General features: G+C 38.6%; 1 protein-coding gene across 2 annotated transcripts in view; it reads right to left on the bottom strand.

Annotated features, from left to right (window-relative positions):
* Nucleotides 1-26,564, bottom strand: part of CNTNAP4 (contactin associated protein family member 4) — a gene marked incomplete at both ends in the record, with an annotated part of 255,494 nt that overhangs the window by 160,932 nt on the left and 67,998 nt on the right. For both annotated transcript variants that reach the window (XM_082498062.1, XM_082498061.1), the window contains one exon: nucleotides 13,436-13,629. In XM_082498062.1, the coding sequence (XP_082354188.1) occupies nucleotides 13,436-13,629 (194 nt within the window). The remainder of the gene's footprint in view (nucleotides 1-13,435; nucleotides 13,630-26,564) is intronic.

Genomic DNA, 26,564 nt, shown 5'->3' with positions numbered 1-26,564 from the left:
CTTTAGAAGATATGAGTAGTGCTGCTATAATTGCTGAATCACTTACTTAAAACACACTGAAATATTCTTTTCACAGTTTAAATCTAGAAAGTTTTATACGAGGGATGGAGTATGCAATAAAGTTAATTTTAAACCTACTTACCTATAACCTTTAAAACAAGTGGTAGCAAATGTCACTGTCTGGCAATAGAAAATGTAGATTTAAATGGGTTAAACATCAGCATGCCAGAGAAAATTTAATTCTTTATTCAGCATGTAAATGCATGCTGCTAAGAATTAAATACATGTCCAGCAGAAAAATGACATTCATTTCCATTTAGGAAAGGTCCTAAAATATGGCAACAAGAAACTACGCAGTATTGATATATAGATTATTAATCTTGTTTGTTTGTACATCATTCATTTTTCCAAAAATAAATCTAAAATATATTATGCAGAACCTCGTAAAATTTTAGCAAATTCTATGGCATTACAAAGGCACAATACCCCCAAACTATGAAGATATGGTTATCACATGGAATCTTAGTCAACTAAGAAATATGCACAGTAGAGATTTTATCAAGATACAGGTCAGTTCAATATCAACTGAAGGTGATATTATTAAAATAAGACACTCATACTAAGAGGTATATCATCATTTTACTTAAAAAATCAGCAGAAATTTTATAACATAGCCTCAAAACTGTTCTTCTTGTATAATTAACCATTATAAACTCTGTCTTAGACATAGAAATTCACCCTACATTTTAGCTATATTTGCCCATTAAGAAACGTAGAACAGATTTTATGTTTTTCTCCAAAAGTCACCATATTCTAACAGTGTTTAGAAGTTAATGCCTAGCCATTATCTACAACCTTAACTACATAAGCAAATGACAAGGTAGAGGTTATCCAGGTTTCCAGTGAATGCTTTGGCATGGGTTCAGAGTGCAGTGTGCTACTGCAAACTGAACAGCTCATGCAGGATCATACAGCAGGGTGGTAATTGCCTGTTCCATCTTAGATCATTCAGCATACGAAATAATAGGGACTTCTGTTGTGGAACAGCATGGCTACAGAAGTATAATGGCAGATTTTACTTCTGCAATAGCCTGGTACATGAACTGGGACAAAAAGCAAACATACAATTACAACAGCAAAGGGGAAAAGAACCCCAAACAAACAACAAAAAACAAAATTATGAAACACTACTGATGCACAACAATTCCTATTCAAACTGAAAACTATCATCCAATCATGTAAGAGAAGAAAATTCTCAAACATGGTATCTGTTTTACAGAAACACAGATCCAGAGAAAGAGCAGAAACAGACGAAGATTGGATTGAAACTGCTGAAATACTACAGCTTAAAATCAGATTCCTAAAAGTTGAAATAGGAATTCGGGCATCTAAGTGTACTTTGGATGTCCCAGGTTCAAGCAAGTCAGCAACACTTAGATCTACTAATTCCTATTTCTACTTTTAAGAATCTATATTTTCAATGTTTAAAAAGTTCTCTAAAGGAATTTTAAGTGTCTAAAAGGAAAAGGTGTAGATGACAAAAATATGACTATGGTGTAAAAATAATATATTATCACAATGGCATGACCATCACAATAACAAGACTAAGTCTGTATATACTTAAACTTCAGGTTTTCTTAGAAGTTCAATGACCAAAGTTTTTTATAAAAACTCAGGGTTTTCTCTTCAGTTTACTTTAAACTCCAGGGATTATACTATGCATAAAACAAATCCATGTATAATACAGACATGCTTCCAAATGAGGTCTTAAGTCCATTTCTGTAAGTATTTTTGCTGCATCTAAGAGAGTGGCTGAGAAGAAGCTGAATGTGGGGTCTGTTACTACTCACTAAGTCAACAGGCCTTGAGCAAACTAAACACCTATGTTGTGGCTTAACCCCAGCTGGCAGCTAGGACCATGCAGCTGCTAAAGCTGTTCTCCCTCTTCCTTCAGAAAGGAAGGGAGAAGAGGGAATAAAGGAGGGGAAAGGCACAGAAAACAAAGTCTCCTGGGTTGAGATAAAGACAGTTTAATAGAACAATTACAGAAAAGGAAAGTAACAACAAGAACGATCTTCATCGCCATCAACATCATCATCATCATGACACAAATCATTCTCACCACCCAGTGATTTGGGACTTTCTGGACCAGAGATCATGAGTACCCACGCCCCAGCTAACCCCATTTATATACTGAGCAAGAAGTCTATGGCATGAAATATTCCATTGGCCATTCCGTCATTCTGTCTAGGCTCCTTCTCAGCTTCCACGGGAAGCTGAAAGAAATCCTTGACAAAATATAAACATCACCTGGCAATCACTTAAACAATATGCGTTATTGACATGCCTTTCATACCAAATCTGAAACACAGCAACCACTAGAAATAAAATTAATTCTGTCCCAGCTGAAACCAGGACAACATCGCATTCTGTTTATGAAGATGAAATGTTTTCGTCAAAGACAACTTGATTTCCTCAAGTCATCTTCAATGTTCACAATCTGTCTGTTGCAGAAAATAGGGACAATATTTTCTTATCCACAGCACAATTTTTCCCATCCATCATAAGTCATTTTCAGACAGGAATATGTGTTCAAGCACAAACTTCTCATATTGGTATGAGAATGATATGATCAATATCATATCACTCTAGAACAGCCAACACCTGAGAGGCAAAGAAGTAAAACCTTTTTTTTTTTTTTAGTTGTAATACTTCCTACAGTATTTTCCACAAAGGAGATATTTCAATGTTATTGACTTTAAGACAACCAATAAGTAGAAACAATGTATAATAATTCAGCATCTGTCACAGTGAATTATTTTCATGGAAAAATGATGTGTTACCATATTTAGATTAGAGATAATCAGAGGTCTGAAGACAATAATTACCTTCATGAAAAACTACTATTGATATTTATAAAATCAACAGAAGATAACAGCACTGCGTTTTTCAGGATTTGTGCATATTAGAAACACAAAGTCATGCTCAGGCTTTTATACCACAAACTCAAGAACACAATGTGCAGAGAAAAGCAGAAGCAACAAATTGGCTGCTTGCTGATTCTCTTAGACTACCGAAATACAGTAAGTTGAAGTTCTTTTCTACTGCTTCCTCTTAAGATGACCATGATGTGACAGGTAATTATCATAAAAAGAATTCTCATCAAGACCAGTCCCAGAATCCAACTCCAGTGCTAAATTTATAGTTTATGTGGAGAGCAGTCTTTAAAATAAAAAAGTATCACCCTAACGCATTAAATTTTGGTTCACAAAGCTCCTGTTCATCTAGGCAATTTAATGACCACAGAACTAACACATACATTAAAACTAACCTTTGAATGACTAATTACAGTAGAACATTTACTTCTACGTGTTTCTGGACTTGCGTGTTTTCAAGGCATCTTGCTGTCCTTCGTTAAAGAGGGTTTCTTTAATTTTGTGCATGGAACTTACTTCCGCTTCCCCTGTCCCCCTCTACCCCCCTCCCCTCAGTATGGACTGTCGTAATATATGCAGTCACAACACATATTTTACCTGTTACAGGATTAATAATGTTTACCCACATTTATCTATATTATATTTAGAACAATGCATTATTTGCTGGTGTTTCAAACTTTTTTTTCCTTCCTTTTAGCTTATATTAAGTATTCTGGGACAGGTTAACCTTGGCACATGCATTCATCTCTTCATGTAGTGTAAGTTATTTTACACAGGGCATTAATCATTGTGACTGCTAAATTAGCTTTATTAGATTGTCATTTAAGTGTCTAAAAATAGCAGTGTGGTCAGAGTGCAATTTAAAGAGGAGTGGATAAAGAAATTCAAAAGCTTGAAAGTTAAGTTCAGAAATTTTAATGTTTTAGATAAATATCATAATGTCCTCATCATAAACGGTAGCCTATGCAGGCAATCAGTTTCACAAAAGCTTCTGCACAATAGACCCATGCATTTATTATTCCTTCTGAGCTTCACAGAATCACAGAATGGTCAGGGTTGGAAAGGACCTCTGGAGATCATCTAGTCCAACCCCCCTGACAGAGCAGGGTCACCTACAGCAGGTTGCACAGGACGGTGTCCAGGTGGGTTTTGAATGTCTCCAGAGTGGGAGACTCCACAACCTCTCTGGGCAGCCTGTTCCACTGCTCTGCCACCCTCAAAGTAAAGAAGTTCCTCCTCATGTTCAGATGGAACTTGCTATGTTCAAGTTTGTGCCAATTACCTCTTGTACTATCACTGGGCACCACTGAAAAAAGACTGTTCCCATCCCTCTGGCACTCTCCCTTTAAGTATTTGTAAGCATTTATAAGATCCCGCCTCAGTCTTCTTTTCTCTAAACTAAAAAGACCCAAGTCCCTCAGTCTTTCCTCATAACAGAGATGTACTAATCCCCTAATCATCTTTGTAGCCCTTTGCTGGATACTCTCCAGCAGATCCCTGTCTTTCTTGAACTGGGGAGCCCACAAATGGACACAGTACTCCAGATGTGGCCTCACCAGGGCATAGTAGAGGGGGAGGAAGATCTCCCTCGACCTGCTGGCCACACTCTTCTTGATGCACTCCAGGATACCATTGGCCTTCTTGGCCACCAGGGCACATTGCTGGCTCATGGTCATCCTGTTGTCCACCAGGACTCCCAGGTCCCTTTACACAGAGCTGCTCTCAAGGAGATCAGCCCCCAACCTGTACTGACGCATGGGGTTATTCCTCCCCAGGTGCAGGACTCTACGCTTGTCCTTATTGAATTTCATTAGGTTCCTCTTTGCCCAACTCTCCAGCCTGTCCAGGTCACGCTGTATGGAAGCACAGCCTTCTGGCGTGTCAGCCACTCCTCCTAGTTTTGTGTCATCAGCAAACTTGCTGATGGTACACTCTATCCCCTCATCCATGTCATTGATAAATATATTGAACAGGATTGGACCCAGTACTGACCCCTGAGGAACACCACTTTTTCCAGACTTCCAACTAGACTCTGTGACACTAACCACAACCCTCTGAGCTCTGTCAGCCAGTTCTCAATCCACCCCACTGTGCATTCATCTAACCCACACTCCCTAAGCTTGCCCCCACACTTCCTAAGCTTGCCTATGAGGATGATGTGGGAGACAGTGTCGAAAGCCTTGCCGAAGTCAAGGTAGACAACATCCACTGCCCTCCCCTCATGCACCCATCCAGTCACCCCATCATAGAAGGCTATCAGATTAGTCAGACAGGACTCCCCCTTGTATCTCTGATTTTCTTCATACTGTGTTTTTCATTTTTCCCTTCAAACTCCTTTTACCCTAATTTAGTGTATTCTCCTCCTTTGGTTTCTTCTGCGTATTCCTACATGTCCAGCATTTTTCTCTGCTCAACTGTTTCTGTTATTGGGTTCCAACTACACACTTGTAAGCTTCTTCCCTGTGCAAACAGTTGGCAAAACATTGTTTGAGTAATATTAGCAGACACAGTCTACTTGTATTTCCCTCAATTATAGACATGTATAAGGTTTATTTTCACATAAATTCTCTTGAACAGAATCTGTATCAGTATCAGTCACTTTTCGATGATGGAATATATGTCTGTGTTTGCGTGTGCGAGTGTACGCATGTACACATGCGCCAAAACATAGTTTCAGTTGCAAGGAAGAAAAAGAGGTTTTGTGTCAATTTTGTGTCAATTTATAACATTTTAGCAGGTAACCAAAGAACTTCAACAATGTTCTTTAATACACCATTTCTGACAATTACAAAAGATAATGCTTTGGAACCAAATCTGTGGAACCAAAGAGGAAGAGTAATATATCAGATGTTACTAGAAATATCCAGAAGATTAACAGTACCAAGATGCTTGCATTTAATTTCACAGAATCATGGAATTTTCAGAGTCGGAAGGGACCTCTAGAGATCATCTAGTCCAACTCCCCTGCCAAAGCAGCATTGCCCAGAGCACATTACTCAGGACTGCATCCAGGCGGGTCTTGAAAATCTCCAGAGAAGGGGACTCCACAACCCCCCTGGGCAGCCTGTTCCACTGCTCTGGAATTTCTCCTAGAACTGTGCAGACATTAAAACTGATCACTCATAATCTTTTTAAAATTGAATTATTTTAACCATTTTCATATCTCATTTGTTTTCCCTATCCACAATTTTCTGGTTCATGGGGTACTGTAAATATATTCACTACAGTGTCATGAAATTAGTACAGAATTCTTCTGGAAAATTAATTTCAAATTCATTATTCTGAACTTTTGCTCAGGAAGCCCTGATCTTAACACTTATGATTACTTAGTTGGGGAATTTAAGCATATAATTGTGATCTGTGTACATATTGAAAATAGCTCAGGATATGTTCCTGAATACTGTAGCAAGCTGAATAAAGAACACAAACTATTTTTAAAAGCACCATTCTACAAATAATTTGAAAAGTGCAAATTCATTTATGTAAATCACACCCTAACAGACAATTCTCAGGCAGAAAATGCAAACATTCATTGAATAAATTATTAATTATGAATTATTCACCTGTCTGTGTTCTCCTCCTCACATCAAGTGAAATAACAGACTAAGCAAACACTTCAGATGTCTGAATTCAATAAATGCTTCAATATCCAGCTCTTTTGCACTGAACCTTATCTTTCTTATCTCAGATGAGATTTTAGATCCTTGTTTGAACCCATCTTGGATAGGTTCAATGGCAGATATTAATACCCACTTCCAGTGCTCCTCTCTTACTGAGAAACATGCAACCCCCAAAGCACGCACAGAAAAAAAAAACCCAAAGCACACACAGAAAAAAAAAAAAAAAAAAAACAAAAACAAAACAAACAAAAAACCAAAACCCTTATGTTACATTACAATGTGAAATAAGTCACTTCTGCTGAACAGAATATAAAATTATCTCCTTGCCATAACTATATTCAGTGACAGAAAAACCTTATTAAAAGAGAAAGAAAACACAATATAGATACATACCACTGTATATACCATATAAAGGGCTCTGGGGTGCATTATAAAGAGTGTGGCCAGCAGGTCAAGGGAGGTCATCCTCCCCCTTTAGTCTGCCCTGTTGATGCCACATCTGGAGTATTGTGCCCAGTTCTGGGCTCCCCAGTTCAAGAAGGGCAGGGAACTACTGGACAGAGTCCACTGGAGGGCTACAAAGATGACCAAGGGAATGGAGAACCTCTCTTATGAGGAAAGGCTGAGATACCTGGATCTCTTTTGCCGGGAGAAGAGAAGACTGAGAGGGGGATCTCATCAATGCTTATAAATATGTAAAGGGTGGGTGTCTAGTGGATGGGGCCAGACTCTTTTCAGTGGTGTCCAGGAACAGGATACAGGGCAACAGGCACAAACTAGAACACAGGAAATTCCGTCTCAACATGAGGAAAAAGTTCTTTACTTTGAGGGTGAAAGAGCACTGGAACAGGCTGCCCAGAGACGTTGTGGAGCCTCCTTCTTTGGAGAAATTCAAAACCTGCCTTGATGCATTCCTGTGCAATCTGTTCTAGGTGTACCTGCTTTGGCACGAGGGCTGGACTCAATGATCTCTAAAGGTCCCTTCCGACCTCCACTGTTCTGTGATTCTGTGAAAAACTGATCTGTATCTTTTTGATATATATATCAAACTATTTATACCTGTTTCACTGTAATTATGCTAATGGTGAAATAAGGAAGACAATATAAACACCAAAAACTACAAAAGCTTATGTAATATCATTCTGCATACTGTATAAAAAGAAATATATTTGATATTTACCTTAATAGCACAGAAACTTTTAAAGGTGAAGCTCTTTATGTTATCATCTTAAATTAGCATGACCAGCTGATTGGTTTATGTGCCATTATATGTACCATCTCTCACTTTCAGATCCTGAGAGTCCTTAATATAATCGAATATCACCAGAAAATTTACTCGTGGCCTGCACAGATTTTGATAATCACCGTTTTTCACTGCTCTCTTCTTGATTCCTATCCTTCTTATCAGTGGCTCTTGTGTTTGTGTATTAGATTTGTATATCTAATGTTTTGGATTATAGTAATACTGTGACTGCTCCTATTGTTATTTTAACAAACGTTCCTCAAACAAAACATTTTGAGGACAAGACATTTGCATACCAATGATACGTTTTAGAATTTGGGCTACACATTCAGTTTCCTTATTATTTTTTTTTTAATTTGATTGCCTTTTATGCTACTATCCTTTTCCAGGAAGAATTTAAAATTTTAAAGATGCAAATATTTTTAACTACTTTAAACATACCGGTGCAGTTTGGAGTTTTTTACATGTAAATTATGCAATCTGACAAAGTCTGATTTTCTCTTTGAGGATGTACCAGAATGACAGAAGTCTGTGGTAGCTAAGCTTGTATATGTCCTTGAGTTACATATTTGAGTCAAGTAGATAAAACAGTTCTGTTGGGTGTTTTTTGGCTGAAAACGCAAGACAAGTGAATGATGAACAAGCTAAGACAAATATAGGTACATCAGAACCCACGGTGTTGAAGTCACCATCATCTGCCTTAGTTTAATTCATAGGTAAAGAGGTTCTTTATTTTCTGTGAGCAGCAACAGAAAAAGTGACACACCAGTCTACATACTGAAGTCACAACATTTGAAATCTGTACCTAAGGAAAACATAGTGATGGAGTATCCATTTAAATTATCTATGCCTTGGGCTGCAGAAGGAATCAATAGAAAATTGTTTCAGTTCAAAGAAGTGATTAACAGAAATCCAGCAAAGTAACAAACGGATACAACCTCTTGCTTTTACAGTAAAGCAGATTATGATCAAGAATGGTGACTCTGCTTTTTCTCCAAGGGGGAGATCATAGATCATGAACCCCTGAGACTAAGGAAGAACCACCAGCCTCAAGAAAACAGTGAAGCAGCTCCACACTTTTGAACAGTATAATTTGATTATCACAGAATACTTGTGAATCAGTGTTCCTTAACCTGGAAGTTTCCATAATGGTGAGTCATTTTACGTCATGGGAAGTTTCGAATATACTCTAACACTCCACTCCAACAGACAAAGTTGGGAATACAAGTAGCAATACATGCACAACAAATTATTCAACATTCACAATATTTTATTGCATACCATCAGAATAGTAACTGTTATAGTGCAACTACTTCTATGCAAACTCACAAGATTGAGAAAATTATGGTAAAAAAACTCTTCCAGCTTTAACTTCAGCTAATGTAAAAAAAATGGAAAATAGACCTCAGAATTTAAATATACATACAAACATACACAGACATAAACATACTTCTACATTGCAAAGATTTGCCTTTTAAAACATAGTCAGAATTTCCCCAAATCTTAGTTAATGTTGCATAAATATTAGTTTTAATTCCTCTGCTTTGCACGTAAATTTTAGAAAAAGAGAAATAAAACTGGAAATTGGATCATAGTTATGGAATGAGTGAATCACTATTCTCTCAGGGGAAAACAAAACAAAACAAAACAAAACAAAACAAAACAAAAAAGAAACCTGCTAAAAACCCACCAAACAAACAAACAAACAAACAAAAAAAAACAAAATTGGAGGCTGAATTTTTGGTTATTTCCCTAGCTGTATCAGAGAAGAAATGGTCAACTTTTAATTGAAGAGAAATTGTATTTCTTTCCTTCTTCAAAACTCCTGCTAATGAATGGCATTGTGATGCACATCCCCATGAGCTGTGTCACTCATGATTTCACTGAAACTATCAGCCATGGGAAACTTGTCATTCAAACTATAAATCACTCTCCTTCTTCCCCATTTTAGCTTTTCTTTTTGAAAATTATGCAGAATATAATCTCTGTTACCTTATTACTGTCCTTTTAAAATAAATATTTAATTAGTAATGCTAAGGAGAGAGTAACCAGCATAAAAGCATTTGTGGTACAAAACCATGACATTAGTTAAAACTAGAAACTACACTAGTTAAAAGGATTAATAGACAGATCCCCAAACAGATAAAATAAACTCTCAATTACAATATGAGATTCTTCATAAGTAAAATACAGGTGATGTGATGATGTCTAGAATACAAATTGGTATGAAGAAGTAATAGCAGTACCACTATTAAAGGTAATATTTAAAGACATTAAAATTATTTTAACTCTTCTTTAATCCAAACTGAACTTTACCGTATTTTTTAATGATGTTTTACCATTTGCATCCAGAAGTTTGAAAGAAAACAAGTGAAAATAATTGTCCTTTCCAGAGTAAAAATCTGATAGCTTAATATACAAACAGATTAGCAACCATTGCTCATTTTAGAGGTTAAAAAAAAAGAACTATGCAAATGGTTGTGCTTGGGACATTGAGTTTTACTGCATCTGAAATTATACCCCAAGGAACAGAAAAAATAGAAATAGATTAAGAACATACCCATAAAGATTCGCAACTTTCCTTGTCCAAACAAACTTACATTTATGGTAACATTAAAGAAAATGTAAAATTGATTTTAATTAATCGCCTTCCACGGTGAAACTGATCCTTCTCAAAGAGAAAGATTTCTGTCCAAAAATACGTATTTTACCATTACAAACAACTATTTTATTTGAGAATTACATCTTGACCAGAACTGTACCAACTTTAAAAAAGATGTTAATCCTAGGAATTGCTCCCTGAAAAATCTTAACATACATATCAAGAACAGTGCAGAAAATACTTAGAGATAACTTTAAAAAAGGTAGTGATAGCCATGTCAGTGAGCAAAGAAATCAAAATGAGTGTGCAAATAGATTTTTTTGTCAAATTACGAAAAAACCTGCTAAAAACCCTATACCTAACTATACTTAACAATAACGTACAATGAGAACAGTCCTAGTAACTGTAATGGAGTTAGTCTTTCAAAAGTATCTTTAGTAATTAAAGGATTTTAAACATTAAATAAACTCTACATGAAAGAGAAACTCCTTACAGGTATAAGATAGCAAGTAAGGCATACATTTCGTTCATCAGTAAAATGTCAATGAGAAGACTGAGATCAAGGTATATTGCATGGGTAACGATTATGGTCACCAGGACTCCTTTTAAACCAATTCCCAACATGCAGAGAAGTGAAGACAAATCATATTTAACAGACACAAGAGGGGAGAGAGGTTCATCTCACCTAACTTTAGAATATCTACATTCAAATTCATCGTCGATGATAGGCTATGAAACATTTATAGATAGAGGAGGGGTAAGATAGCTGTACATGATTCATTTCAATCTAACGCAGACATCTAAGGTCAGAGGAACCACCCTTAAAAAAAGACTAACCTTTCTACAGATTATAAAGAGAGTTTTTACAACTAGACAATTTGCAGATGCCTAGATAGTCATCTTTGCATCTCAGTTGTTATAAAAATTTTACAGTGAATGAAAAAACTGTGATCAGCTCCACTGATGACAGGAACTTCAGAACCACAAGTTAAGATAAGCCATAACGTGACACAGACAATTCAAAACTAACTTCTGAAAAGGAAAATAAAAAGTAGGGAACTGTGAAATTGTACAGAATATAAGTATATATTCTATTTAAGTTTAGAAATAGTGCTTATAAAGTGAAAATCCTTACATACAGTGAAAAATTCTGAAATACTTTTAGCAACACAGGGCCCTCAAAAATGGGCATCTTCTGTCTTTCTAATGCACAGTAGTAATGTAAAAAGGAAAAAGGAAAAAAGTTACCCCTGGTAAGCAATCTTGTAATAGGGCAATGACTCATTAAAAAGAGGGTAGAAATAACACAGTAAGTATCATAAAATGTGGGATATTCTTGCCTGAAATGAAGTTGGGCACTTCATTTAAGAAGACTTAACATAAACAGATAACAGTCAGAGAAAATCTATAAAATAAATAGAGATTTAAGAGTTTCATTCCATGACTACATCAATGCATTAGTTTAGAAAAGAGAAAATATATTCCCCTAGAAGCAGAAGTCCTAAATAAAGATACATAAAAAAGATCAATAGACTACCCCTGAATTTGATGGTTTACATCCTTGAATCACTGCCTGCAAGCCATTCCTCCAATCTGCATTGCAATCATTAAAATAATCATTTTTTTATTAAGCTTGAGATAATGGTATTGAAGTCTTACTTTTCCCTTTCTACAGATCTAACAAGCTCCTACTCCAATGTCTGCATCAGCATTTAACAATTTTTTGGAACTTTTGTTTGATATTTTACTGGTGGCAATATTCAAGAAATAACTATCTATATAACTGTTTGCAATACCAATATGGGATTTCAAAAGAGTCCTCACTGAAGAGATCAAGCAGCTCTACCTCTCAGATTTGTTTTATCAGACTGTGGGAAGATGGGGAAAGACAATATTGTAGCAGCTTATGCTCATTTAACATTTGGAAGATTGTTTTTCTTTTCTCACTCCCCACAGCCATATGGATTAGAAACTCATTTATTTCTCTTTGTTATGAAAACACAATCTGAAGCAGAAGTATGTAGCAAATTCAAAAAGAAGGATAATTATGCAACAAGTAAGCCACTGCATAATCTCATTATACCATAGATGGATTTTGACAGTATGAGTGACAAGAACATTTTGAATTAAAAGTCAACAAAATTAAAATGCATAAAATGAAATACATTTTAACATAATATTTAACTGCAGCAAGAAGCAACTGAAGCCTTAAACTTAGTAAAATTTAAAAATGAATCAGCTCTTGGTATGGACAGAATGATAGAAGTAACTTAACAGGATAAAAACATAGACCACAAGTATAAATATTCTTCCTTTAGCCCAAGCTGCTAATCATTGGGGATCAAGGAAAGATGTAACTCTGGTCTAGAGCTGTATCATTCAGTTTTCCATGTGGATTTTAGACATTGTCTGTCTAGTATTGCATATTTTTTACTCTCAATAAAATTCACATGAATAGAAGGTGATGAGCATAGCAAGGCTTATTAATTATTATTATTATTACTTTTAGCTACAAAGCTAATAGGAGATAAACGGGTTGGAACACCAGAAACTAGACTCTGAATTAGATGACCAAAAATTGAATATTGCTTAGTATTTATTTGTTTTTAAATAAACTAGGATTTGTTTATGGTTTTGATTTCTTTATGTTGCTTCTTTTTATTTTTACAATTCAATTAAATGTTCCAAAAAACCCAAAGCAAGTATTATTTTTTCAACACACTGGGATCAATACTTTGGGAAAACAATTTTACCAAACATAGCAAGAAAAAAGAGATTTTGCAGTACATTTTTAGTCCTCAGAAAACCTCCTTGACACTTAATGGAGTAATCTAAGCCTAGATTTTAGATGTTTGTTTGCTTTTTACAGCCTTTTATCTTGCCAAAAGCTAAATTAGTTTGTATATTTAATTATTCAAACACTTTCAGTGCAGTTCTTTATATTCCACTCCTTTGCTTATATTTGCAACAATATATAGCACAAGTAGTTTAAGTCTTCTGTGGAAACTTAATTCTCATTATTGAAAGAACATACCCAAATGCTTTCTTCTTGACGATATTGCTTCCAGTTTTGTCCACTATCACTGAACATCAAAAGGTAGCTTGTTACCCAATCGGAGCTCCCGTAACCACCTTGAGTAGCAACAGCAGTAATCTCAGTTCTTTCACCAAGATCAATCTGAAGCCATTGGTATTTATTGGACACAAGCGGAGACCAGCCACCAGCACCTTAAAAAAAATGAAAAAGATTGAAATGTATTCTTAAAAGAAGCAAGTTAACACGAAACTTGTACATGTGAAAATGAATTCATTTGAGCAACCTGACCTAGTGAAAGATGTCCTTGTCTGAGTCACGGGTTGGAAAACAGGTGATCTTTAAAGCTGCTTTCCAATCCAAACTATTCTATGATTCTAATTCAAGATATAGCTGCACCAAAATTGTCTTAATAATATTTAGCAACTATTATAAAAATTGATACAGATTACTTGATATAGGTAACCAATTATAACTATTAAAAGTCATGTCTTTATTCACTCCATTTTTTCTCTCCCTAACTTTCGTAATAAATTTTACAGAGTAATTCTTATCCATTTAGACAAAGCTCTTCAAGTCAAAAACTCAGAATTTTGTTTATTTGTTCTATACGCCTCATTTCATTTTATATGGACTGGTTCTCCTGAGGTCCCATCTAACCTGAATGACTCTTCATGTTCTGTTCTGTGAGGCCTGGATACACAGGTTTGTATATGGAGCAATAAAGTACAGTTAGATGATAACTTTACACATCTCTTAAAGCAACCAACCAATCTGTAGGCAAAACAGTAAGAGAGTATGAGGTATACACGGGCAGTTTCAATCAGGAAACAGACCAGCTCGCGAAGATAAAGCTTAACCCAAAACACATAGCTATATATAAAACGCCCGCAGTATTTTAACCAATCAGAAAGACATGTTGAAATGAAGAAAGATATCATATCAATTCAGTTCTCCGTCGTCTTCCTAAATTTACCTTTAATTACTCAGAGCAGGCTACTACCTTGTCTGCAAAGTTGGATGGAAAAGCCCAAGGGTAGGTCGCAAACAATCTCATAAGAAAAAATGTTGCTTTATGAAAATATGTTGTAAAACTTGCAAGTATTCAGACACAGTTAGCATCTGGTGGGTTTTAGTAGAGCATGGGGTGACAACAAATGATAAAAGCCCCACTTTGTAAGCACATGTTTGCATCTAATTCAGACAAACTCACACAACGTAAGAGGCACCTTGAAAAGTTCTTAAAGCATACAGACACAGAACAAGGAGAACAGATATATCTAGATCCCACAACAATCAATAAAGACTACATTATGTGGAAAGAAACAACTGCAATCTAATCTTATGTTGTATGGGCTTCAAGATGTATAACGTTTCATAAATAATATATCACACACGGTTTAATTCTGTTCAGGGTCATAAGTCAAGTTAACATTACCTCCTTTAGAAAAAAAGAAAAATGAATTGTTACATAGGGATTTAAAACTGTCATTTAAAAATAAAATTGTGGGAAATTATCTAAGTGTTCATAAGCCACAAAACTTGAAGTTTATTTTCCAGAGCAAGGTAAGTGGAAAGAGCTGAGAGAAATACTTAAAGCTCCATGTATGTAACAATTCCTTTGCCCACAAATTTATTAACTAATTGAAATGTAACAGATTTAAAATTATGGGTGGAGTTAAAGACTGTGTAGAATTATTTACTTATTTTTAGCTCTTTAAATCAGAATTTAGAACTTTATTTAAACACTTTGAGATATTTTGCCTTAACCTGCATTAACTTTCTCCTTTTAGAATCATAGAATCCTCTAGATTGGAAGGGACCTTTAAGATCATCGAGTCCAATCATCAACCTAACACTGCCAAAACCACCACCAAACCATGTCCCCAAGTGCATGTCTACCCTTCTTTTAAATACCTCCAGGGATAGCCATTCCACCACTTGCCTGGGCAGCCTGTTCCAATGCATGACAACCCTTTCAGTGAAGAATCTTTTCTGCAATATCCATCCTAACACCCCCTAGTGCAACTTGAGGCTGTTTCCTCTCATCCTATCACTTGTTACTTGGGAGAAGAGACCTACCCCCACCTCTCTACGACCTTCTTTCAGGTAGTAGTAGAGAGCAACAAGGCCTCCCCTCAGCCTCCTTTTCTCCAGGCTAAACAACCCCAGTTCCCTCAGCTGCTCCTCATAAGACTTGTTCACCAGACCCCTCACCAGCTTTGTTGCCCTTCTCTGGACATGCTCCAGCACCTCAATGTCCTTCCTGTACTGAAAGGCCCAAAATTGAACACAGTATACTCCAGGTGTGGCCTCACCCAGTGCCAAGTACAGAGGTACACTTCCCTAGTACTTGCTTACCATACTACTTCTAATACAAAACACGATGCTGTTGGCCTTCTTGGCCACCTGTGCACACTGCTGGCTCCTCTTCAGCCAGCTGTCAACCAATACCCACAGGTCCTTTTCCCCTGGGCATCTTTCCAACCACTCTTCCCCAAATGTATAGTGTTGCATGGGGTGGTTGTGACCCAACTGTGCGGGACCCAGCACGTAGCCTTGTTGAACCTCATACCATTGGCCACAGACCATCAATCCAGCCTGTCCAGATCTCTCTGCAGAGCCTTTCTACCATCAGGAAGATCAACACTCCCACCCAACACGGTGTCACCTGCAAAATCACTGAGGGTGCATTCGATCCCCTTGTCCAGGTCGTTGACAAAGATATTAAACAAAACGGGCACCAGTACTGAGCCCTGGGGAACACCACTTGTGACCAGCCACCAACCGAAATTAGCTCCATCCACCACAACTCTTTGGGCCCAGCCTTCTAGCCAGTTCTTCACCCAGCAAAGAGTATACCCATGCAAGTCGTGAGCAGTCAGTTTCTCCAGGACAGTGCTGTGGGAAACGGTAGCAAAGGCTTTACTAAAGTTCAGGTAAAGAAGATACAGAGAAGGCAGAACTACTGAATGCCTTCTTTGTCTCTGTCTACTCTGTCGGGGGCTGTCCTGAGGAGTCCTGTTCCTCTGAGACCCCAGATGAAGATGAAGTCAAGTCAATGGATGAGTTTGCCTTAGTTGATGAGGACTGGGTCAGAGACCAGTAAAGCAACCTGGACATCCATAAATCCATGGGTCCAGATGGGATGCACCCGCGGCTGCTGAAGGAGCTGTCTGAAGTCATTGCTGGACCACTCTCCACCATCTTTACCAAGTCTTGGGAAACAGGCGAGGTGCCTGAGGACTGGAGGAAAGCAAATGTCACTCCAGTCTTCAAAAAGGGCAAGAAGGAGGACCCGGGTAACTATAGACCGGTCAGCCTCACCTCCATCCCTGGGAAACTGATGGAACAGCTTATCCTTGGTGCCCTCTCAAGGCATATCAAGGATAAGAGGGTTATTAAGGGCAGTCAGCATGGCTGACTTGGAAAAAAGGGGAAGTCATGCTTGACCAACCTCATAGCCTTTTATGAGGAAATAACGAGGTGGATGGATGATGGCAGAGCGGTAGATGTGGTCTACCTTGACTTCAGTAAAGCATTTGACACGGTCTCCCACAGCATCCTCATGGCTAAACTGAGGAACTGTGGACTGGACGATCGGATAATTAGGTGGACTGCGAACTGGCTGAAGGAGAGAAGCCAGAGAGTTGTAGTCAATGGGGCAGAGTCCAGTTGGGGGCCGGTAACCAGTGGAGTGCCTCAAGGGTCGGTACTGGGGCCCATATTATTCAATATATTCATCAATGATTTAGATGAGGGAATTGAGTGTACTATCAGCAAGTTTGCTGATGACACTAAGCTAGGAGGAGTGGCTGACACGCCAGACGGCTGTGCTGCCATCCAGAGAGACTTGGACAGGCTGGAGATTTGGGCAGGGAATAACTTAATGAAATACAACAAGGGAAAGTGTAGGGTCCTACATCTGGGCAGAAACAACCCCAGGTTCCCGTATAGGATGGGGAGCTACCTGTTAGAGAGCAGTGTAGAGGAAAGGGACCTGGGGGTCCTGGTGGACAGCAGGATGACCATGAGCCAGCACTGTGCCCTTGTGGCCAAGAAGGCCAATGGCATCCTGGGCTGTATTAGAAGGGGGGTGGTTAGCAGATCGAGAGAGGTCCTCCTTCCCCTCTACTCTGCCCTGGTGAGACCGCATCTGGAATATTGTGTCCAGTTCTGGGCCCCTCAGTTCAAGAGGGACAGAGAGCTGCTGGAGAGAGTCCAGCGTAGGGCAACTAAGATGATTAAGGGAGTGGAGCATCTCCCTTATGAGGAAAGACTGAGGGAGCTGGGTCTCTTTAGTTTGGAGAAGAGGAGACTGAGGGGTGATCTTATTAGCGTTTATAAATATATAAAGGGGGAATGTCATGAGGATGGAGCCAGGCTCTTCTCAGTAGCAACCAATGATAGGACAAGGGGTAATGGATTCAAGCTGGAACACAAGAGGTTCCACTTAAATTTGAGAAGAAACTTCTTCTCAGTGAGGGTGACAGAGCACTGGAACAGGCTGCCCAGGGAGGTTGTGGAGTCTCCTTCTCTGGAGACATTCAAAACTCGCCTGGACGCCTTCCTGTGCAACCTCATCTAGGTGTTCCTGCTCCGACAGGGGGATTGGACTAGATGATCTTTTGAGGTCCCTTCCAATCCCTAGCATACTGTGATACTGTGAAATGACATCCACAGCTTTCTCCTTGTCCATTAGGTGGGTCAGCTTGCCATAGGAGGAGATCAGATTAGTCAAGCAGGACCAGCCTTTCCTGAACCCATGCTGAGTGGGCCTGACCGCCTGCTTGTCCTGCCTGTGCCACATAATGGAACTCAGGCTGATCTGCTCCATAACCTTCCCAGGCACCGAGGTCAGACTGATGGGCCTGTAGTTCCCTGGATCCTCCTTTCATCCCTTCTTATAGATGGGCATCACATTTGCTAACCTCCGGTGAACTGGGACCTCCCCAGTTAGCCAGGACTGCTGATAAATGATGGAAAGTGGTTTGGTGAGTACTTTTGCCAGCCTTCTCAGTACCCTTGGGTGGATCCCATCTGGCCCCAGAGACTTCTGTGTGTCTAAGTGGTGGAGCAGGACCCTCACCATTTCCCCTTGGATTATGGGTGGTTCATTCTGCTCCCCACCTCTATCTAGTAGCTCAGGGGGCTGGGTACTCAGGGGACAACTGGTCTGATTATTAAAGACTGAGGCAAAGAAGGCATTAACTGCCCCATCCTTTTCCTCATCCTTTGTCACTATGTTTCTGCCCCCATCTGCCAAAGGATGAAGATTCTTCTTAGTCCTCCTTCTATTGCTAATGCATTTCTAGAAAACTTTTTTGTTGTCCTTTTCATCAGAAGCCAGGTTAATTTCTAGTTGGGTTTTGGCCGTTCTAATTGTCTGTCTGCATAGCCTCACTACATCTTTGTTGTCCTTCTGACTTCCCTGCCCCTTTTTCCAAAGGCCATAAATTCTCCTTTTATTCCTGACTTGCAACCATAGTTCTCTGTTCAGCCAGGCTGGTCTTTTTCCCCAACAGCTTATTTTGGGGCACATGGGGATGGCTTGCTCCTGCATCTTTAAGAATTCCTTCTTGAAAAACATTCACCCTTCCTCCTTTGCCCTTGAGGACTGCCTCCCAAGGGACTCTGCCAACCAGGCTTCTGAAAAGACCAAAGTTTGCCCTCTGGAAGTCCAAGGTAGCAGTTCTGCTGACCCCCCTCCTTGCTTCTCCAGGAATTGAAAAGTCTATCATTTCATGGTCACTATGCCCAAGACAGCCTCCAACCATTACATCCCCCACAAGTCCTTCTCTGTTTACAAACAAGTCCGGCAGGAAACCTTCCCTAGTCATCTGTGTCAGGAAGTTATCCTCAACACACTCCAGGAACCTCCTAGACTCTTCCCTCTCTGGTGTATTGTATTCCCAGCAGATATCTGGTAAATTCAAGTCTTCTATGAGGACAAAGGCTCATGATCTTGAGACTTCCCCCACCTGTTCATAAAATATTTCGTCTGCCTTTTCATCCTGGTTGGGCATTCTGTAACAGACTCCCACCATGATATCTGCTTTGTTAGCCCTCCCCCTGATTCTTACCCATAAACACTCAACCCTATCATCACTATCATTTAGTTCTAGACATTTATAACACTTCCTAACATACAGGGCCATCCCACTGCCTCTCCTACTTTGGCTATCCTTTCTGAAGAATTTGTAGCCATCCATTGAAGCACTCCGGTCATGTAAGTCATCCCACCACATTTCTGTGATGGCAACTACATCATAGTTTTCCCACTGCACAATGGCTTCCAGCTCCTCCTGTTTGTTGCCCATGCTGTGTGCATTAGCATAGAAGCATTTCAGTTGGGCTATTGGTCTCACCACCTTTTTACTGGGAGAAGCCCTAATTCCTACCTGATCATTCCCAGCCATGACTGAAATTTCTAACCCGTCAATGACCCTTACATATCTGCTGCTGCATCTCCAACCTCTACCTTCACTGAGTCAGCAGACCGAGGGACCTCAATAGCAACCTGTCCCACAGACATTGGCACATTATCCCCAGGCTTACCTCTAAAGACCCTGGTTTCATCCCCTCCCCCCTTCAAATACAGTTTAAGGCCTTTTCAATGAGCCCTGCCAACTCCTCCTTTTTATTAATTTCTTCATGAGAGGAGAGATGAAATCCAGGATATACCTATAACATTTTCTACACATGAATTTTCTGTGGTTTCTTTATGAACCTGTTTGTCATGGCAACTGCAGCTGAGTGGGGATTTGAATTTTCACTTGATCATAATTAGTGATATAGTTATTTAGCAAACTAATTTAAAAACAACTACAGTTAGTCTCTGCAGTGACTTAAAGGCAACCTTTGTACCTCACTCGTGCCCTTTCCCAATATATTTTGAATAATTTTTCAAAAAATATTATAAGAAAACAATTCCAAAGGAATATTCACATCACATAACTCAAAAAACTCGAACGTTTGCACAAGCAAGTTGATGAAATGGGCAAAAATTAGCAGTTTCTGAAAACAAATTCCTTCAAAATTTGAACTGTCTTTTAATAAATGTGAGCTCTTACACAGAATAAATTCTTCCTTAAGTGAACACTTAACTGACTACATCTAACAGAAGAAATACACATCATATCTGAAATTGAAGATGGAGAACAAGACATAGGTATTCAGTAAATACCTAACATAGGTATTCAGTAAAAACAAGTATAATGTAAAAGTGACATTCTGCACTTAAAGGAGGGAAATGTAATTACATAGACTTTGTCATGTCAGTCTGTTTTCTTTGAGAATGTGTGTGTGAGGGGTGGCGGTTAGTAATTTAAATTTAATTTCCTACTTGGCATATTCTACTTCCCAAATCCACAGGTTAAGTTAAATGATATAAAAACAGATTTAGAAAAGTCTATTCTTAACTATTATTACCTGAATTAACCGAGTGAGTATTTATTACATTTAGAACAGAAAATAACAGCATACCAATGAAAACATACCCGCTTCCTGATATAGCCTAATATAGCAAGGTCAGTCATGTTTACTTACATTTTCTTAATGAAAAGGATATCACTAGGTGAAAAAGTGTCTATTTCATTAAAATAAAAGGTTTGACTTTTGTTCCCTGTTTATTTTCAATTTCTTGTTCTGTAATAATCTATTATTCTTTAAGAAGACTCTATTCTACCAGTACTTCAAGGTCCTGGCTAGAAATTCTTCATACTCAGTAACAACATAAACACATAAAGACATTTAAAGATAGTTATAAAAGAGTTTGCCAAATTCACTAAAAAAAAAAGAAAAAAAAAAAGGTAAACCATCAAGATTTCAGGTGTGCTTCATTTTGCACTGAGGGCAAATTAATTATTTTTTTTTCTATTTTTGCCCCCATCCTACTCCCCCCCTCCAAAGCACAAAGATAACCGACCATAGCAAACAGCTGTGGATAAAATACTAAAAATATTGCTGTAGTCCTCAGCGAGAGTGAGCATGTGAGTCTCCTTTCCATATGTCTTTTTCATTATCTCATTTTTGCTGATTTTTCTAAAACAGTATCAGTGCCCTGAGGGCACTAAAAGGATTTAATTGCCCTGCCCAGACTCCCATGGGGCTTCCCCCTATACCCTGCCCTTCGGCTTAGGACCCCATTTGAGCTCAGCCAGCCTGTCCTGCTCCCCGACATACACCTTCAATGTCTTCACTTAGCTGCTGAAGTGGAAGATCCTTATTACATAACTCTTCACCAAATGCTTTATATGATATTACACCTTATGTCACAAACATATTTCTAATAATGTATTTGTTACCACAAAACCAAGACTGCAAAACAGAACCTACCACAAGTTTGTTCTCTGGAAAGGTGCCGCTGAAGGTATCCAAGTTTTCTCAAAGAGCACTGTCAGAGAAATGTGACCCATTCAACCTCTCCCCTGAAAGCAGGCACATGCACAACAAGCACATTTCCAGCTAAAATACAAGTTCTAAAAATTATTAACACAAGATAAAGATGACGCTAAATTTAAGACCATCTCTAAACTAGGAGAAATCCCTCATCCTCCTTTCAGGTATATCTAGTTCTTCAGGAAAGTCTCCTCTTTCCTATTGAGAAGTTTTGCCCTCGAAATTCCCACGTAGCAGACCCCATTTGCACTACACTCTTCTCCACACAGCCACCCCTGCCATGTCCCATCTCTTCCCACCTATGCTGGTAACACTTACTCAGTGCCAACAGATGTTAAGAGTACGGCACACAACCCAGCAGTGTTTCTCCCTGGAAGGAAGGTATCAGGGCAGCATTTGGGACAGGTTTGCTGGGTCCCTTGGTTTGACAGCGCATCATGATACTGCTTCCAACCCACCAGCCATGGGTGACAGCCATGGCCATGCTATCTTGCATTCTGGAAATCAACAAATGAAAAAACAATTCACTATTCCTGCTGCTCTCCATGAATGATGTAGATCCTGCACTAAAATGAGAGGCCAAGTAGCCTCTTGTGGCTGAAGCTGGGCTGTGGTGAGGTAGGGCTGAAGTGCCAAAAGACATATTCCTTCAGAGCCAGTAAACCAGACAGAACATTAGTGGGATTATGAAAGCTATACAAAATGGCAAATCAGTGTTAACACAGAAAAAACTCCAGTAAATTTATTTGGTCCATAATCATCGTTAAGTGCCAACACATGGCTCATCACTTCCTAAGCAAGTCATACAACTTCCTAGTAATGATAATTAAAACTTAGAGTCAATTGCAATACCTCCATGAAAAACCTCAGTTTTCCATTAAAACTACAACATGATTTTATGTCTTCAAAAATCTTTATTTTCCATCAAAAAAAAGCAAATATATTTTTGTGTCATTTTGTTTATTTTTCAGGCCTGCCACAGGATCTACAAATACTGATCAAATCATACACTTAGTGAAAAAATCGGCTGCTCCCTCGATTTAAGCAGGGTCCTGAGTATTTACCAGGAGATCCATCCTTTGAAACCTTCCCAATATAACTAAGCTAAAATTAAACCACTGGTAAACCTCACATGGTCACAATTACTTTCTATGAAGGCTCCACTAACATTCCACATGCTGTACCTTAAAAAAGAGGAGGTCAAACAAGATTTCCCTTAAAATTACTTCTTCGGGAAGAGTAAGCAGTACTGTATCTTCTGTGATCTCAGTGCACCTCAGCTGCTCTGGTGCAGCCTCTACAGCCTTATCTTTATGTCCATACTGCTTCGCCTTTTAATGGCTGTGCAGAGCAGTGTGGCAGCATTAGGCAGGTAAGAAAACTTTGTTAACACCCAGCCCAGGAGGTCAGACAAGGGACTTTGCACCCGGAATCTGGATCTGGATCCATATAATGGATCTGTGGCACACACCACTCATGACCAGATAACTTAACTTTCACTACCAGATCCTCAGGTCATACACTAACACTTCCAGGCATAGAATCATCCTGCAGTGTCATGGTATCCAAAGACTTCTCAGAATACTGTGTCACTATGGTAAGATTGGTGGCAATTTTGAACTTTTCAATTGAAAGGAAGGGTTGTATTGTAGTCAACAGGAGAAGTCAAGCAGAGTGCACTGAGAACATAAGTTGTAAATCCCATCTGCAAAAAACATTTTCACTTGGCAACTGCAGAGCTTTGTTCAGAATGAAGTTACAGAGCAAGTTAGAAAGATATAAACAAAAAATGCCTGAAAAGCCAAGTCTCTGTTATGGCAACACTACCTGCTGCCAGCTGAGGGAGGTACTTCTCCCTTTAGTACCACATTTTTCAGAAGTTTTTGTAAGGCAGGCCACCAGGTAGCCTATTCCCCCTCATCATACTGCACTACATCCAATGGAAATAAGAGAAAGAGGCACAGATACACTGGCTTCTAATGCCAGGGATAGTTGATTTGGGGGATTACAATAACGATGCAGTCCCAGAAGCCCTCTGTCAGCGCTCTATTGACCAATGCCACATAAGACCCATATAGAATAGCTACATAGCAGGAGCAGCAAGATGTCTCCAACAGCCTGTGTGAAGCCACAGCCTGGCCTGGATCACCATTCAGCAGCTGCAAAATGTTTTCTGCAGCACTGCACCTCTATGGTTCACATGATGCTCTCATCTGACAAAGGCTCTTCCAGAGGTCTCCTGTCTGACTGCCCAACATCCATCTGTCCTCCAGGCATCTAACTGCTATCTGCAGCATCACGAAGATGAAATATTTGCCCAGTCCTGCAGGAAACACTATTAGAGCACGTTAGCACTTTACGTAGCACTTTACAGTCTTTTCTACAGTGTGTCCTATCCTCGCAGCAGGATTAATTGTAGTGGTTGGCAGAATCTTTTTTGTTGTAGCATACAACTGGGCATGGTGATGCATAGAAGTTGGGAGCGTAACATATGTCAAAAGCATCTTGTTGGAAACTGAAAGACTTGTCAGATGCTATGTGGTGTGGATGTTTCTAGGGAGATCCGGGGAGGTTATCAAAAGTCTCTGGGGGGATACAGATGCTGTCTACATTAATCAAGACTGTGGCAATAAATGCACAGGGCTAAACTAAGATTTATAGGATGAACGTAACTTTGTCATCCCTAAACTTTCTGAATGATTGACTTTGCATTCCTCACCTTAATTCTCTAACTTTTCTTTTCGCCACTGTCGTTTATGTAAAGCATACCTTTTCTTCAGTTACCTTTCACTGTATTTTTTAACAGCCATTGAAGAAACATCTTTCCTTGTGAACTAACAGCAAATCATAAAAATAATTTTCACAAGCAACACAACCTGTATCTACAGATATTTTTTTTTTAACTTCATCTCAGGAGGTGTTTAACTCTCTTTATTTTCCACTGTCTCTGCGCAATATTGAGATTAGTTGCAGACACTATATTAAAAATCTACATTCAGTCTGCAAAAGCATGCAAGTTTCATGCTTGATTTCTGCCAAAAAACACAAGCATTACACAGTTCTTTTTTATGAAGAACATGCTGACCTGAAGTTGCACACACAGATAATAAATAAACCTTCTGACTCTATGTATCATTAGTTCTTCCTATTTTAATTGTTTTTTAATGTAAATGTTCGAAAAAAATGCTTGTACACATACAGAGTAATTCTCTTTGAAGTACATTAATTTACTATACACATCTAGCAACCACATACTTTTTCTGAAGGTTACTCTCTTTCTTAACTCATGAATCTCTGTGTTTCAACCCCATTTTAGTAGCAACTTGCCAGCTTGCCTTGATGTCTGACAAGTTAATGGGGTGTCTATGGTTACTGGGAGGCTGGCTTCACCCAGTTTAGCAGGGATTAAATCAAAATTTAAAGTTTCCATCAGTTACTTGTACATACTAATTCATAAATAGACTCCTTCATTTTATGTAATATTAATAAATAAACTGAGTAGTAAATGATGGGAAAACTTCCTAAGCATTTGATATTTTTAATGCATTAAAATTGACTCATTTGTGCTAGATTTAAAATCTAAGCAATCATGCATCTTTCGTATATTATTGAACTAAATTTTGCCTTATGAACATTCATCTTTTTTGATTTCTGTTTCTACATTGTTATTCATTTTCAATTCAGTTAAGTGATAACATATTGGGGTTTCCTCACATCCTCCCTCCAAGTAATGCACGATGCTTTTTTGCAGAAGGTAAACAAGGACATGTTATTCATTAACGCAATCATCTTATAATTTCACCAATAATTTCTTAGTGACTTCAGTTGCTAAATTATAAACAAGATTATAGTCCTGTAATCTGATTTACACACTAAATTTACAGGAGAAGACTTGCTTTCCTTCAGATTGCCTACATTTCTAGATTTTCACTCTTATGCACTTCACATAAAGTTTAAATTCTATGAGATTGTTTTCCTTGCTTCTGGAGGTTAAATATCTGCTGACTTACCCCATGGCTTCCAATATAAATATATTACAATGCTGAATGGGTATTATTTCCTCGTCTGGTCTCCTGCCTGCTAGGATATGTGTTTTAAGGACATTTATTTTCATAATTCTTTAGCTTCACGAGGGTGACGATACCATTATCATTAACACATTGAAACCAGAAAAACAGCCACAAAAGAACAAAACTAGAAATGATTGAGGAAAAGGCCCAAACCCTCAAATCCATGACAGAAAATACCTGAGTATTCTTACAGTGCATTTGGAGGGTTATATCAGGTTTAAAATGTAACCTTTCTGGCAGACAAATTATTAGCTTATGCTTAAACTTCCCAAACTGGCTCTCTGTAGATGTCAGCCGGCCAGGCTCTTTTTGCTTCATTTTAAAAGTTCTGAACTACAGAGAATAGAAACTGATATGAAGATTCACCCTTTGTATGAACAGCACCCCACTATCTGTTTATCCTGCTCTGTGACTAGAGTTGCTCACGTTGTTATGTAAACCACAATACAATTCACAGTCATGTGTGTTCACACCAGCTTATTCACATGCAGTACATTCTACCATTTAGCCAGCATTACCACTTATATCAATTTCAAATTCAGTCTATTTTTTGCATATTTAATGGTAATAACTGCAAGCAATGGATATAAGTAAAAATCCAGATTTAAGCTAACACACATCGTAAAGAGTGCTTTCCTTTGATTAACCAAGCTGTGTAT

Source organism: Vanellus vanellus (assembly GCF_965231255.1).
Source record: "Vanellus vanellus genome assembly, chromosome: Z".
NCBI classification, from domain to species: Eukaryota; Metazoa; Chordata; class Aves; order Charadriiformes; family Charadriidae; genus Vanellus; species Vanellus vanellus.
The sequence above is the reverse complement of the archived record's forward strand: the minus strand, read 5'-3'. Positions and strand labels throughout refer to the sequence as shown.